Source organism: Sphaeramia orbicularis, chromosome 17 (assembly GCF_902148855.1).
Source record: "Sphaeramia orbicularis chromosome 17, fSphaOr1.1, whole genome shotgun sequence".
NCBI classification, from domain to species: domain Eukaryota; kingdom Metazoa; phylum Chordata; class Actinopteri; order Kurtiformes; family Apogonidae; genus Sphaeramia; species Sphaeramia orbicularis.
In genome coordinates, this window is record NC_043973.1 from 31,715,060 (window position 1) to 31,730,408 (window position 15,349).

At 33.7% G+C, this 15,349-nt stretch overlaps 1 protein-coding gene across 3 annotated transcripts in view; it reads right to left on the bottom strand.

Annotated features, from left to right (window-relative positions):
* Positions 1-2,488: 2,488 nt before the first annotated feature.
* LOC115437980 (RNA-binding Raly-like protein) overlaps positions 2,489-15,349 on the bottom strand; it is a 69,244-nt gene continuing 56,383 nt past the window's right edge. For all 3 annotated transcript variants that reach the window (XM_030161403.1, XM_030161404.1, XM_030161405.1), the window contains 7 exons: positions 12,584-12,659; positions 11,235-11,282; positions 10,361-10,554; positions 5,269-5,382; positions 4,888-5,045; positions 3,921-3,958; positions 2,489-3,090 (listed from right to left, as the gene is read on the bottom strand). In XM_030161403.1, the coding sequence (XP_030017263.1) occupies positions 3,926-3,958; positions 4,888-5,045; positions 5,269-5,382; positions 10,361-10,554; positions 11,235-11,282; positions 12,584-12,659 (623 nt within the window). In that variant the 3' untranslated portion in view covers positions 2,489-3,090; positions 3,921-3,925. The remainder of the gene's footprint in view (positions 3,091-3,920; positions 3,959-4,887; positions 5,046-5,268; positions 5,383-10,360; positions 10,555-11,234; positions 11,283-12,583; positions 12,660-15,349) is intronic.

Below are 15,349 nucleotides of genomic sequence, written 5' to 3' on the forward strand. Positions count from 1 at the left end.
TAGAATTAAAATGAATGCAAGAAGAGTTAAGAGTTTAAAAATGTTAACCTCAACAAAGACAAGTGAAATTAAGTGGCCAGTCTAATTTATTTTTACATGGGCTGGCAAAAGTGCAGCAAGAGGTTTTTCCGTGAAGGCATGGAAGAACGGTACATGAGAATACCCATATCCTGCATATGTAAATGCATTCAACAAGTGATCCACAACACAAACTATTAATGCATAACATGAATGAAACTGGTGTTAAAATAAAACAAAACTGTGCAGCTCTTGAACAGTAAAAGTATTCAGAACAAAATTAAAATATTATTTTACAACTAACAGTTCTGTTCTGTAGTAAATTATAGTACCTTTGAGACATATGGAATAGAAAAACTTTCAAGTATAGTTTTAAGAAAACAAAAATTAGGGGGGGCAACTGGGAGGTCAAGGTTTTATGGTGAAAGGACATCCGCTGATCTGATCAGTAAATCCAGCAAGGTCCATTTATTCAGTACTATTTTGACAGTGTTATAGTCAGTAAAATTGTAGACATTATGATATTTCATGACATAATTTTATAAACGTACATACTAAAGAGACACATTTATCTATTGCATCTCAAATTTTGGGAACCATTCAACAAGTATTCCCCTTGAGTGATGCCATGCTCAGACTGCAGGCAAAAGAGTTCAGAGTCTGAATTTTTTTTTTTATTTGTGACTCAGACCTTTTTTTTTTTTAATGACAGCATGAAGAGCATAAGTGACAGATTTTTTTCTGCTGTGGGCCACTTCAGATATCTTATATCCTAAATCAGATACAGATGATAAGATAAGATAAGATGCCTTTATTCATCCCACAAGCGGAAATTCCATGATGATGGTGATGATGATGATGATGTGACCTCTGTCTGAGCAATAACATTAAAATGAAAGTGATTTTTTACATCTCTCCAGATTGAGATTTGTCATAACTTTGCACGAAGGAAGTCACTCAGATACAGCATTATTAAGTAACTCAAACGGGCTCAACCTTCTTAAACCCCTGATTCAGTAAAACGCTAAAGAAATACAGTAGTAATATGAGCCCAAAAACATCACCTACAATTGCATAACCACAAAGAGGGACCTTTTCACTTGATATTTTTCCTCAAATGAAAGGTTTGGAAGGCACAACTGTCATTCATCTTGGTTATTTTACCGTGTGCCATTGATATTTTTCCTGAAGGAATCAAACTAAAGCCTACTTTGAAGTCCGCTTTAATGCCTACAGCCAGTTTAACACTACTATTTCACACGAAAAAAATTATGTGAACACCCCAACAACAAAACCAGATCTGAGCACTAAAGCTGAATTAAGCACTGTGGCTTGCAGTGTGAACATAGCCTATAGGTTCTAGTATCCACTAATTCAAAATAAAATATCACAGGGATATTTCTGTTGTCCTATGACCACAAAGGGAAACATTATCTATGAATTTACATTAGACCTTCACTGTAAGTCCTCATTTTGACTGTGGGGAACACACTTAGAGGAAAAAGCTGAGAGCAGTGAATGCCGTAAAGATAGTTTCTTTTTTGACTGTTTTCACTGAGATGTAATTCATAAAACATCTTAGACATTCTAAGGTCTACCGAACAATACTTGGCTGGAAGTTGTGAGTTTTTGCTCAAGTGTGGCTAATCACAGATGTATTATAAAGATCCTGGCCCCTATTATACCCATAATTCCTCAGGCTGTTGATACAGGCTGTTGATTGATTCAGTTCATCTCACACTGAACATTGTCCATATTAAAGGAGCTGCATGAGTGATCGCAGTACTCACTGGCTGCTAGCCAGCGATGATAAAACCAATTATACCTGCAACCTAGCCAGTGGCCCTCCTTAACCTGTGAAAATGATGATCTGGTGCTAATGAAGTGAGTGAATTAGAAATGCCATCTGTTGATGCTTCACCACGTACACATCTTTCACCGGCTACTGTTAGAGTTTTCAAGGGCATTGTACATAAAAAAATGGATGAATATTCTTGCAAGCTATTATGGAACAGAACTAATGTAATTGGAACGCTATAATTAAACATGAATGGTGAATCTGTACATTTAGCATCAGTCTGTGTGTCATTATTTTCACCTCGCAACTCATTTGTTTTAAAAATAGCATGAGGCCAAAGGAAGTTTTGCGTTTAATGATGCAAGTTTGAAAAGTTCACTCGAGAGTTAAAAAGTGGAAAGCAAAAAATAGAGTTTAATTTTTTGTCTGAGTAGACCCTAAAAGAAACGGTGTGTTGTTCTTTCTGTTGTGAAATAAAGCTGTGTCACAGGGCAAGCATTTTTTTTTTTTTTGGGAGGAACAGGTTTATTTCAAAAACTCTTCATCCATAGCTGTACAACAGATGCAATGAATACAAATGATACATAATTGCCACATTTTAACATGCCATTTGTAAAAAATAGTCATCCTCTGATTACCATAAACAGAACATAAACATAATTTTAAATGTTCTTTTTTTGTGCCTAATAAATGACAAACATGAAGTGCTTACTATACTGCGTAGAGACAGTATCACTAAATTCCATACTGTACATTTCAAGAAAATTAACAAATAAAGCAAATCACGTAGTTATCAACTCTCAAAAAAATGTGTTCCTCTTACATTCATATTGAGTTCTTTGCCAGTATCCTGGACTGTCACAGTTTTTAATGCACAGAAACAGAACAAACATTCAACAAAGGAGCGCATTTTATGGTTCATCTGGTTGATCACATTACTGTATTTTTATACACAATACAGATCATTATATATTAAGCACACAATATAATGTCCTTATTTTTCTCAGAGGCAATCAGATTAGATGATTATTGATTGCTCTTTGCAGTTGATCTTTCAGTCGTCTGGAGAATATTCCTAACCAGCATTTTGATGAAGCACACATCAGGAGTGTCATGTTCTAATGAGGCAAACAAGCAACAAACAAGTCTGAAAAAACTCCTTCTGCCTTCTCCCTCATTGCAATTCCCTTAATTTCGAATGCACCTTCCTCTTGTTCAAGAAGGTTTTGCTGGTATCTGTTCTCCCAACTTCACGCACCCTTACCCGGTTCCAACTTGAAAAAGCAATGGGGAAAAAAAATAAGACAAACTGCAGTGAAATTCATTATTTTGCACACACTCTCTTACTCAGTGCTCCTATGTATACGATGTGACTACATTTCCAAATGCTGCATCTGCAAGATTCCCTGTGAAGTGGGTGGAAACACAGAGGAGGCGTGAGGAGGTTTGTGACTAAAATAAACTAATACTATGAGCTCCTGTTATTACCTGCGGCAAGTGAGATATCACATTTATCCTCCTGAGGACCAGCAGTTCATTATGCCATCATCTTAATGATCTATCATGCTCAGAGTGGCTAAAAAACGATAGGACACTTGAGGACAGTGGGGAGGAAAATATCAGCCAAGAGACAAATTAAATCTCAAAGCTATTTGTTCATACAAAGGAAATCAGGGGAGATTTAAATGTCGTTTGATGGAAAGTGTGGCTGAGACAGAGTCCTATCTCTGCGGCTGTTCAGACAGTCATCAGTGATAACTGCAGAGAAGCTGCCTTTCCTGACGCTCCCAGACGGAGCAAATGACAGGCCATTTAGATGAACAGTGTGGGGGATTAAACTGGAAGGTGATGAGCACTGTTTCGCTCTCTCTCACTCTGATTATTGGAAAAATAAGCCTTAGATCTTTTGAGGCGCTGTTACCACAGATGAAAAGTTGGCTGGTACTAAATGTTTTCTATTCACTACTGAAATTATATTCGCAATATTAAATGTCACAGAGGGTTTACTGTAGAGCAGCTGGTTTGTTCCCAGAGAAACTGAGCATCATCCAATGCAAAAACAGACTCTTAATGTTATTTGAGAAAAAAAAGACTAAATACTGACCTGACTCAGTTGTCAATGTCTGATATGTGGTTCTCTATCTGCAAAAAATAGAACAGAAAGAAGACTACAGGCATCAATAAGATAAACAGTCATCCTTATAAATCAGGTAACATTATTATGTTTTTCTGGTTAAATGTGGCAAAAATATCAAGACATGTGTAACAGAGTGTTAGCTGCTAAATTCATATTGTCTTTTGTTATGAGAAACAGGAAGAATGTAAGGGTACAGTGGAGCAATTTGAAAAAAAAAAATAAAAGGACTGAATGTGTCAAATTCAGTTTTGTTATAATTACAAGCACTTTTAAAGGTCTGCAATGTCCTATTTATATTTGAACAATTTTATGGGAGGGTCACTGAAAAAATACAGTAGGTAATTTGGTAAAAATGAAACAGAAAACACATAGTTGATTTAATTAATTACTCTAGTTACACCTACTAGTGTGTGTTGTATTCATTTAACATAGGAAGCTTTCCTCTGTGTTTAGGTACCCTGACATGAAGACAGTCTAGATTTCATCATTCAGTTAAAAAATGGAAATACTAGTACTACCCTAACACTATCACTCTCTTTAGTATCATATTACTGTATTTCTGGGAAATGTATAGCCTGTCAAATTCAGGTATTAAACAGATATATAAATAACTACCCTATTTAAAGTGAGAAACATTTCGTTGATCTTATTACACCTTCATCCGAGCCTAAACATGGCTTTTAATCTTGTCAGATAAGCTATAGCCATACTTGTATAGATAATAACTACACAGATGTACTCAGTGAAGACATGAGCACATAACCACCACATTCACAGGTGTATGAAGGGGATATGCATATATTGTAGACGTTCTGTCTCTCATACCCACAAACCAATCTGATTGCGTTACCCATGCATTTCCTTGAGAGACAGGTGCACCCTGTTCGCCAACTCATCCTTACTGAGTTTACAAATGGCTGCTCGGCCTGCTCACCATGTCCCTGGTGCCTTCATCTTCAAAGTCGTCTTCGCCGCCGTCCGTCATTTCCCCCGCCTCCACCTCGACCGTTCCCTCCACTTCCTCCCCACCAGAGTGGTCTGCTACATCACCATGGAGACACTCACACATCTCCTCTTGTTTCCTCTGCATCTCTGCAAGTGAGGATTAACATCAGAAAGCAGCAACCTTGGTATTTCATACGCTATAACAGATTTATTGGTTATTTTGTTTTTATAAGTCATTATTATATTTTTTGTATCACTTTGTCCTTGCGTGTCAACATCCTTACACTCTGTTTCCTCTGTGTGTGTGTGTGTGTGTGTGTGTGCGTGCGTGTGTATGACAGGATCACTCCTCCCTTCCTTCAAGTCTTACCGACATCAGAATGATGTTGCCGCTCAATCTTCTCGAGCCTTCCCAGCAGGGAGTCGATCTTGGTCTTGATCTGCAACAGCTCCTTTTTGATCGCTACGAGCTGGTCTGTCTTCACTGTGCATATAGGCATAAAGTTAAAAAGCATAATTAATGTGATGCTTGACAAAGAGACAGACAGAACAGTGAGAGCTACAGAACTCTATATCTACATCAAAATCTCAGAGTCACTGGCCTGACATGTGTCTGAAGTACAATGAGGAAAGAAAAAAGGAGTAAGAGTTCATGATACAATATTATGATATAGTCTCACGCTGAGAAATGAAAAAAAAAGTTTCATACAATGTAATTGCAGAAGGAATAAACTGCCTTTTCTAGTGCCATCTTTGCTTTCAATATATAGTATAAGTCACATTTCTACATTAAAAGGAAAAGTGACAAATAATATGTTATACACTTTGCTGACTTGTGTATTTACATTACATCAAATATTCCCAACACTGTACTCAGAGAAAGCTGTCATTTTATTTATTTCATCATCTGTCAAAGGTGTCATGTAGTTATTATAGTTATGTGATTTCATTAGAATGAAATGGGATAAGGTTTAAAAAAAAAAAAAAAAAAAATAAATATATATATATATATATATATATATATATATATATATATATATATATATATATATATATATATATATATATATATATGTGTGTATATATACAGGGTGGGGAAGCAAAATTTACAATGAACATTTAGTTGTTTTTTCTCAGTAGGCACTACGTCAGTTGTTTTGAAACCAAACATATATTGATGTCATAATCATACCTAACACTATTATCCATACCTTTTCAGAAACTTTTACCCATATGCGTAATCAGGAAAGCAAACGTCAAAGAGTGTGTGATTTGCTGAATGCACTCGTCACACCAAAGGAGATTTCAAAAATAGTTGGAGTGTCCATAAAGACTGTTTATAATGTAAAGAAGAGAATGACTATGAGCAAAACTATTAGGAGAAAGTCTGGAAGATACTATTAAAGAAGAATGGGAGAAGTTGTCACCCGAATATTTGAGGAACACTTGCGCAAGTTTCAGGAAGCGTGTGAAGGCAGTTATTGAGAAAGAAGGAGGACACATAGAATAAAAACATTTTCTATTATGTAAATTTTCTTGTGGCAAATAAATTCTCATGACTTTCAATAAACTAATTGGTCATACACTGTCTTTCAATCCCTGCCTCAAAATATTGTAAATTTTTCTTCCCCACCCTGTATACATACATATATATATATATATATATATATATATATATATATATATATATATATATATACACACACACACACACACACACACACACACACACATATGTATATATATATATATATATATATATATATATATATATATATATATATATATATATATATATATATATATATATATATACATATCACCCTACACTATATGAATAAAACTTAGATAATACATGATCTCAATGTAAACATGATTTGTACTTACATTTTCATCACTAGTGGTGGTGAAAACAACAACTCCTATGATCCTATGCTACTTTACAACAACATACAGCATACCATCTCATTACTGCCTGGCTTAACAGACTGATGGCAGCAGAAATTACATACTGTGTGTTTTAGAACATTATACCAAGACAACAAAATTCAAGCCAGTAAGTAAATGAAAACAAAATATTCTGGTCTGGACCTCTAAATTCACACGGTTCTGTTTTCGTCTTTATTGATTTTTCGCTCTAACTCAGGAAAATAAAAGGTCAAGCAAACACTCATCCTTTTTCCAGACACAACATCACACTGCTTTGGTGTTTACATGCAGTAACTTAAAGTCTCTACAGCCAGTGTTCACTGTATTTCAGATGAAGGCACACATGTACATGCAGTAATAATGTACCCTATTTTAAATACATTACATAAATAAATGTATTGGGACACGTTTAATTCAGAGGTTTCAGTGCTAACATGAGGCTCATGATCTGATTTTATATTATGAACATCATTGCAATAAACATTTCAATCTCCTTTTCAGTTTTTTTTTTTTTTTTTACATTGTCATCTACTCTTTCAAAATCTTTAAGAATTGCTGGTTATTATTATTATATATATATATATATATATATATTTTTTTTTTTTATCTTTATAATTATTCTAAATGTTCAACCTCCGGATTTCTGTGATATTCGTCACATTCTGACCATAAATAATCATTTTAAACTATAAGTAACTCTTTGCTTTACTCTGATGCAGTCACTCTATTGCAGGAGATTAATGTGAACAACTAATGTTGTGTGGATTTGCTGCTGGTATTATTTGGGCTGTCGTTGTTTATGATATTCTGTTCCTGTTTTCCTTTCTTATATTCCTCATTTAATAGGTCTTATTTATTTTATTTCATTGTAATTTTTTTGTTTTTTCTGTCTTTCTGCCCAGTTTACTCAGTGCTTGTTCTAGTTATTATTACCATTATAATTATCACCATGGTTGTTATTGTTTGCATTGTTGATATTTTCTTGTGAGGGTTTTCTCCACCTTCTTCCTTTTTCTTCCCCCTTCACTCTTTCCTTCTCTTCTCCCCCTCGTTCCTTCAAGTCAGGTCTGGCATTGAAACGTGTTTCAACAAAACTCATAATAAAGACAGTAGAATATCAAGGGGAGTCTCATATACTTTATGAAGTTTCCCTTGGCAAAGCAAATTTGTTCAGCACAAAAAAGGCAGCCAGACTACCTTTCTGCTGTTAGGATGCTGGACTAAGACAAGTTGGAATAAAAGGAAAAAAAAAAAACAAACATGAGTAACCATGTGGTTTCTTCAACTCTCACTCAGGAGGAAAACTCAGCCCTTAAACTTACAATAGAAAATTGACTTGACATGTATTGTGATAATTACTGGCAACAACTGACATGAAAATATTTGACATGAAATTATTTCAAATCCAAAATATATGCACTAATCATATCTACGAGCTATAAATGTGATGAGTCCAAGTATTTTTTCCCATGTACTGTATATTACTTGGAGTGCACTACAAGTCACTTTAAAGCAAGATAGTCCATGGTTATGTTAGTTTATTTATTATGTTTTGCTTATTTTTGTGTGGATCCCAGGGAAAATAGTTGTTACCGTGGTAATAAGAACTGGGGATCCTAAATAAATAAATAAATAAATAAATAAATAAATAAATAAAGGGCAATAAAATAAAACAAAATGCGCATATTCTGTGATATGCAGTGAAATACAAAATATGTAAAAACCTGGATATTGTGTTTAGAATCTTGGTCAGTCACATTTAGCAACTGGAGTTTATGTTAGTTTATTTATTATGTCTTGCTTATTTTTGTGTGGACCCCAGGAAAAATAGTTGTCACTCTGTTAATAAGAACTGGGGATCCTAAATAAACAAACAAACAAATAAATAAATAAAACAAAACAAACAAACAAACAAACAAACAAATAAATAAATAAAAGGGCAATAAAATAAAACAAAATGCATATATTCAGTGATATGCAGTGAAATACAAAATATATAAAAACCTGGATATTGTTTTAATAAAATAATTAAATAAAATAGTGGACCATTAACTTCCTTTGGCATTGTCTTGCTTGCTGGCATATTTTCATGGCATAGGTTGAATTTCCTTATTCAGTCTACATCAGGGGTGTCAAACTCATTTTAGTTCAGTTCCATATTCAGCTAAATTTGATCTGCAGTGGGCCGAACCAGAAAAATAATAACATAATAACATATAAATAATGACAACTCCAAATTTTTGTCTTTGTTTTAGTGTAAAAAACCCCCCATTAAATTATGAAAATACTTACTTTTATAAACTATCCAAAAAAAAAAAAAAAAAAAATAATAATAATAATAAATTTAAATTAAAAAATGTAAGAAAATTTAGTGCAATTTTAACAATATTATTCCTCAACTTCTCATTTGTCCATGTGCATTATGGATCAGATCTACAAAGACACTAAACCCTGAGGAACAGGAAGAAAAACTGTTCAAATTGTGCTGAATTTTCTTTAGACATTTCAGGTTGTTCATATTTGTTCAGGTTATTCACATTTTAGTGTTACAGGATAGTTTGGAAATGGAAATATTTTCATAATTTAATGTTATTTTTTGCACTAAAACAAAGAAAAAAATTTAAGTTGTTAATTCTAGATTTTCTTTGGCTTAATTCAGGATTTTTTTTACTTAATTGAAGATTTTTTTGCTTACTTCAAGATTTTTTTTTTTTACTTAATTGAAGATTTTTTTTTGGCTTACTTCAAGATTTTTTTTAACTTAATTAAAGATTTTTTTTGGCTTAATTAAAGATTTTTTTTTAACTTAATTGAAGATTTTTTTTGGCTTAATTCAAGATTTTTTTTTTTACATAACTGAAGTTTTTTTTGGCTTAATTCAAGATTTTTTGCTAAATTTGATAATTTTTTTTAGCTTAATTGAAGACTTTTTTTTACTTAATTGAAGATTTTTTTTTTTTGGCTTACTTCAAGATTTTTTTTACTTAATTAAAGATTTTTTCTGGCTTAATTAAAGATTTTTTTTAACTTAATTGAAGATTTTTTTTTTTTTGGCTTAATTCAAGATTTTTTTTTACTTAATTGAAGTTTTTTTTGGCTTAATTCAAGATTTTTTGCTAAATTTGAGATTTTTTTTGGCTAAATTGAAGATTTTTTTTACTTAATTGAAGATTTTTTTTTACTTAATTGAAGATTTTTTTTTTTGGCTTAATTTAAGATTTTTTCCTTAATTCAAGCTAAATTTTTTTTTTTGCTTTATTCAATTCAAGACTGTGGAATTTTTTCACTTGGCAAAAACATCCCAGGGGCCGAACTGGACCCTATGGGGGGCCGCGTTTGGCCCCTGGGCCGCATGTTTGACACCCCTGGTCTAGATTATTGCACACATTTTGGAAAACGTCTGACTGTATGATAATTTCTTGCTGTGGAAATGCTGACCAGAGTACTAAATCTTTGATATTTAGTTATTAAAATATTTATTCTTTACATACAACAGGAAAAAGCCAGCTAGAGGAGGAACAAAGAGAACATACGTTTAGGGCCTGTGATTGAGGACCCCACATTGAGTGCCCGGGAGGAGGACGAGGATGAGGAGGAAGAGGAAGAGCAGGCTCTGACTGGAAAGGAGGATTTGGCTCTGCGTGTGGAGGGGACCACTAGCCGCGAACGTTTGATGGGGATCACAGCCCTGGTCGGGGGTACAACACGACCGTGGTATTCAAAGAGTCTGGGGACACATGAAAAATAGACTTTAGGCAATTGCAGCAGTAATATGAGCGTTTGAAAGATAAACATTTTTTGTCTCCATCGTCTCTTCTCTTGACGGTCAAACTCAAAGAAGCTCTCACAAAGCATCGAACGGAAAAAAAGATGTCTGACTGATAGTAGTACATATTGAACAATGCCACAGCCATTCAATCAAATCTTTTCCCTGTTGACTACGACATACCAAATTGCCGAAACAGTAATAATGACTCAAAGCTGAAAGATTCAACTCTCAGGAATGTTGCGAAATAGAGGAAGTAAACAAACCAATGAAAATGTCAGAAGGAAGATACATTCTCTGCCTTGCCAGCGCAAATGACCAGCCGGGGGACTATCTGACATTCAGTACTCGCCTATGCGGATAAAAGCATCATTAGTAAGCCCAACGGAGAGGAATAAAAACCTCCCCAACATGACATTCATTATGCCTATGATAATGTAGTTACTTTGCCTCAGATGGAAATGGGGCAATTCTGTTCAAAACTCATCTTTATCTAAGTAGCTGACTTGGAAACAGGCAGAGGGGAGGGTGCACAGTGAAGGGCAAAACATCAGGAAAAGGGGATTTAAAAATGACAGGAAAAGTTTGGAAGGGAAAAGATTATGTTATGACCGATGGCACCAGGCCATTTTTGTTCATACCTGCTATAGAAATCATCTCTGTAGTAGTCGTAGTCAAACTCGTAGCCACTATGAAAATAAAAGGGTTTTTGTTAGAAAGGACAGTGCAAATTCTTGTATGTAAAGTCAGTAAAGGAACAAAATCCAGCCACAAGACATTAACAGCTATACACTGTAAAAAAAAAAAAAAAAAAAAAAAATCTGTAATTTAACAAAATTTTCACTGTTTATTTTCCAGATTTTTCCTGTATTTTTAAGATACAAGAAAATATCAATGAAATGAAAAAACACAGACTGTGATTTTACATGTCAAATGGAAAATAACATGAAAAAACTGTAACTGTGAATAACCATAAAATTTCCATTTTTTAAAAGAAATTTTTTGTTTTTTTCACAGAAAAATACAGTTAAAATACATTTTCAAATGTATCGTAATTGCACAAATATTTCTTTTCTATTTATGAGATTAAACTGTTAATTTAAAGTTTAATACTGTAAAAAAATAAAAAAAACATAAAACGAAATAAAATTACTGACAATTAACCATAAAAGAAGTATTTGTTCTGTAAGTTTAACAAGAGTTGTTTGTTAAATGTCAAATATCTTGTGTAATTATGGGAGGTTTCACAACAAAAATGTTGAATAAATGTATTTTTATGAATGTATAACATGTATAAGCACTGATAAACTGTCCAAATACAGTTTTTTTAAGTGGATTGTACAACTTAGTCTCACTGAAAATTATTTATATATTTATTTATAGGTGATTTGATTGTTTTAATTCATGAAAATATTCTTTATTAAATATTAAAAAGTCAAAAAAGTAAAAAAAAAAAAAAAAGCAAAATCTCATGTAAAGTTAGGGGAAAAAACTGTATTTCAATTATGGAAAATTAACGTATTTTTATAAGACGGTTATTTTCCATTATTTTACAGTATTTTTTCAGCATCCCTGCTGCCAGAATAATACAGTTTTTTTTATTGTTTTTTTTTTTTTTTTTTTTTACAGTGTAGAGGAGTTGGAATTAAAACACATACAACACCAAGAACCTATTATTATATAAGTAATAATTTCCATTTTGTATCCCTAATCTCTTAATAAGACATTTTACGCAACACTGTATGTTGTCTTAAGTCTTGGAGAAATTCTTATATGTTCAAAATGTGAAGAGTATGTGAAATAAACTCAAAAAACTTTGAATGATAACACAGATGTGAAAGTGGATGTTCCTCCACAGGTACTTGTCCTGCTAGTGAGGACCGTGACCACATATTTTATAGACAGCAGAAAGTTAGCGCGGCAGGAAAACTAGGTCAGCAAAGTAATATCCAACTGAGATGCTGAAATGAGAGGTGATTTTCACACTGACCTGTAGAGGGATGAGAGGGGCCTCTTGGAGCCCAACTTAGGCCTGTATGGTTTAGGCTCTCCGGCCATGTTGATATCTGCAGAGGGAAATGAAAAAAAGTTACCCCAAAAAAACCTCCTGCACATGTTATAACATCCATAACAAAAAAAAAAAAAAATAAGAAAGAAGACTAAGTACAGAACCAAATAAACAAATATTATTCAGTCAAACACACTCCCATTTGCATTTTGAAAAATTAACTCACTCACTCCACAAAAAACCATTTGCCCCAAATTATATCAGGAAGCATTAGCCCAAATTGTATCCCAGTTTTAGTTTCACCCTAAATCCAATAAATCTTTTCTCCCAAAGCTTTCACTCCTGATATTATCATGTAATTTGGGGAATTTAATTCATCATATCGCAGATATATGAGATTAATTTAGTTCTATTTCCAACAGTAATGAGGATACATGGGTATAATTATGACGGTCCTGGTGTCCACTGTACTGGACATTTATCAAAGAGCTACTATTTCTGAAACCACATAGTTAGTGTTTTCAGACCTAAGTGATAGATTCTATGAAACTGGGTACATTTTGGTACCTGCTTTTTAGACCCAATAATACAAAAGAAGTTTAGACATATTTCCCCCCTGGATGTACCTAATGATGACCTCAGATAAATGACAAAAACAGTGATACTTTTGCTCTGAGCCATCCCAAAATTAATGACTTTTTAATAAAATATTGGGGCCAAAAATAGGATCAAAATTGGGACAGAAAAGCTACCTGGGTGTCAGTGCATTTTATTTGGACCACATGGCTTGAAATGGTCTTATATACCCCTATAAATAAAGACACTGTGTTAAATGTGTTGATCCTAGTGGTTTTTCTAATCCAGTCATGCAGGTTTTTCATGAATCGGAAGTCTCATTCCAGGTTTTGTATGTAACCCATCGTGTCCACTTGCGTTACATACAGAACCTGCCCAGTTAAACACATATAAATTGCTAATGATTTTGCAACAGCAGTCATTTTTGTGAAACACTCTGCCTTGCATAATTAGTCCAATTCCCAAAATGTACCTGTGAGAGAATAAAGAGATATTTAAAAAAAAAAATAGTAGTACGTTATTTTTGTGTCTTTTTTGACCATGTCACATGCAGATTTTTGTATTAAATATAATGTAAGATAATATAATAACGTGTTTTACCTGAAAAATAGTTTCTCTTTTATCTCAGTAAATATTTAATTCCAAAATAGACCCAAAATGCTTCCAAACTTGCTTCATAACATTAGCTGACATCTGTTTTGAATTTTTAGCCCCATGTCCTGTTTTTAGGGACCAGTTTCACAGAAGCACCCATATGTACTTTTCCTGACATTTTAAATAAACAATAACCCACGGCTGTCTGTGTGGGTTCCCTCTGGATACTCCGGCTTCCTATCACCTTCCAAACACATGCACCGTAGTAGGTTAAGAGGTTAATGTAGATCGCCTGCAGGTATGAATGTGAAAGTGAGTGGATGTTTGTCTGTATATGACAGTCCTCCAATGAACTGGTCACATGTCCAGTGTGTGCACCCCCCCCCCCCATTTGCCTGATGGAAACTGGGATAGGCTCCAGCATTCCACAGCCCTCTGACTTAAGCAGGTCAGAAAATGAATGAATAAATAACCTATAGCACAGGTGTCAAACATGCAGCCCGGGGGCCAAATCCAGCCCACCAAAGGGTCCAGTCTGGCCCCTGGGATGAATTTGTAAAATGCAAAAATTACACTGAAGATATTAATCATTTTAGTTCAGGTTCCACATATAGACCAAATGGGTCAGATCAGTAAAATACTATCATAATAACCTATAAATACTCACAACTCCAAATTTTTCTCTTTGTAAATGTAAAAAATTTCATGTCATTTTACTGTATTTACACTAAAACAAACTAACATTTCACAAAAACACAAATAACCTCAACAAATATAAACATTTTGAAATGTCTGAAGTGTAATTTTAACAATATTTTTGCCTAATTGTTTTATGTATTTGTGGATCTACTGTGATCTGTATGTTGTAATGTACATGTTTAAATGATAAACTGAGACATAATATTGTTAAAATTGCACTTAGTTTTCTGAAGAAATTTCAGTTTGTTCATGTTATTCACATTGTTTTAAAGGATAGTTGGTAGATGTAAATATTTTCATCACATAATTTTACTTTTTTTGCTCTAAAACATAGAAAAAAGTTTGGAGTTGACATTATTTATGTATTATTATGTTATTATTTCACTGGTCTGGCCCACTGCAGATCAAATTTGGCTTTAATGTGGCCCCTGAATGAAAATGAGTTTGACACCCCTGACCTATAGGTATTATTATAATAAAAGAAGCAAATAGAGAATATATACAATTGCAGTTAGTCTGACGTTGGTCATTTTGGATGCAAAGAAACAGGAAGTTCCCAGCATTCCAGTCAGTCACATCGGAAATTACTTGGAGGCCCACTGTGTCCTCCTTAAAGTTCATCAGGACTTAATAAAATGCTCAAAAGGGTTTAAGGAGATATATGTGAATGTTATATCCACGACTGATGACATAAGTCAAAGGGCTGGGTCTTCTAAGGGACCCCCAGGGCATCCAGTAGGCTTTACAGGCTAATGTAACTATGAGGTTAAAAAAAAAAAAAAAAAAAAAAAAAAGCGTGCTGTCTTTACTAAATCAAGAGACACATTATTGAAAGCTAAGGATTGCATTTGTCTGAGCAGTCCTAATACCTTTATCCTC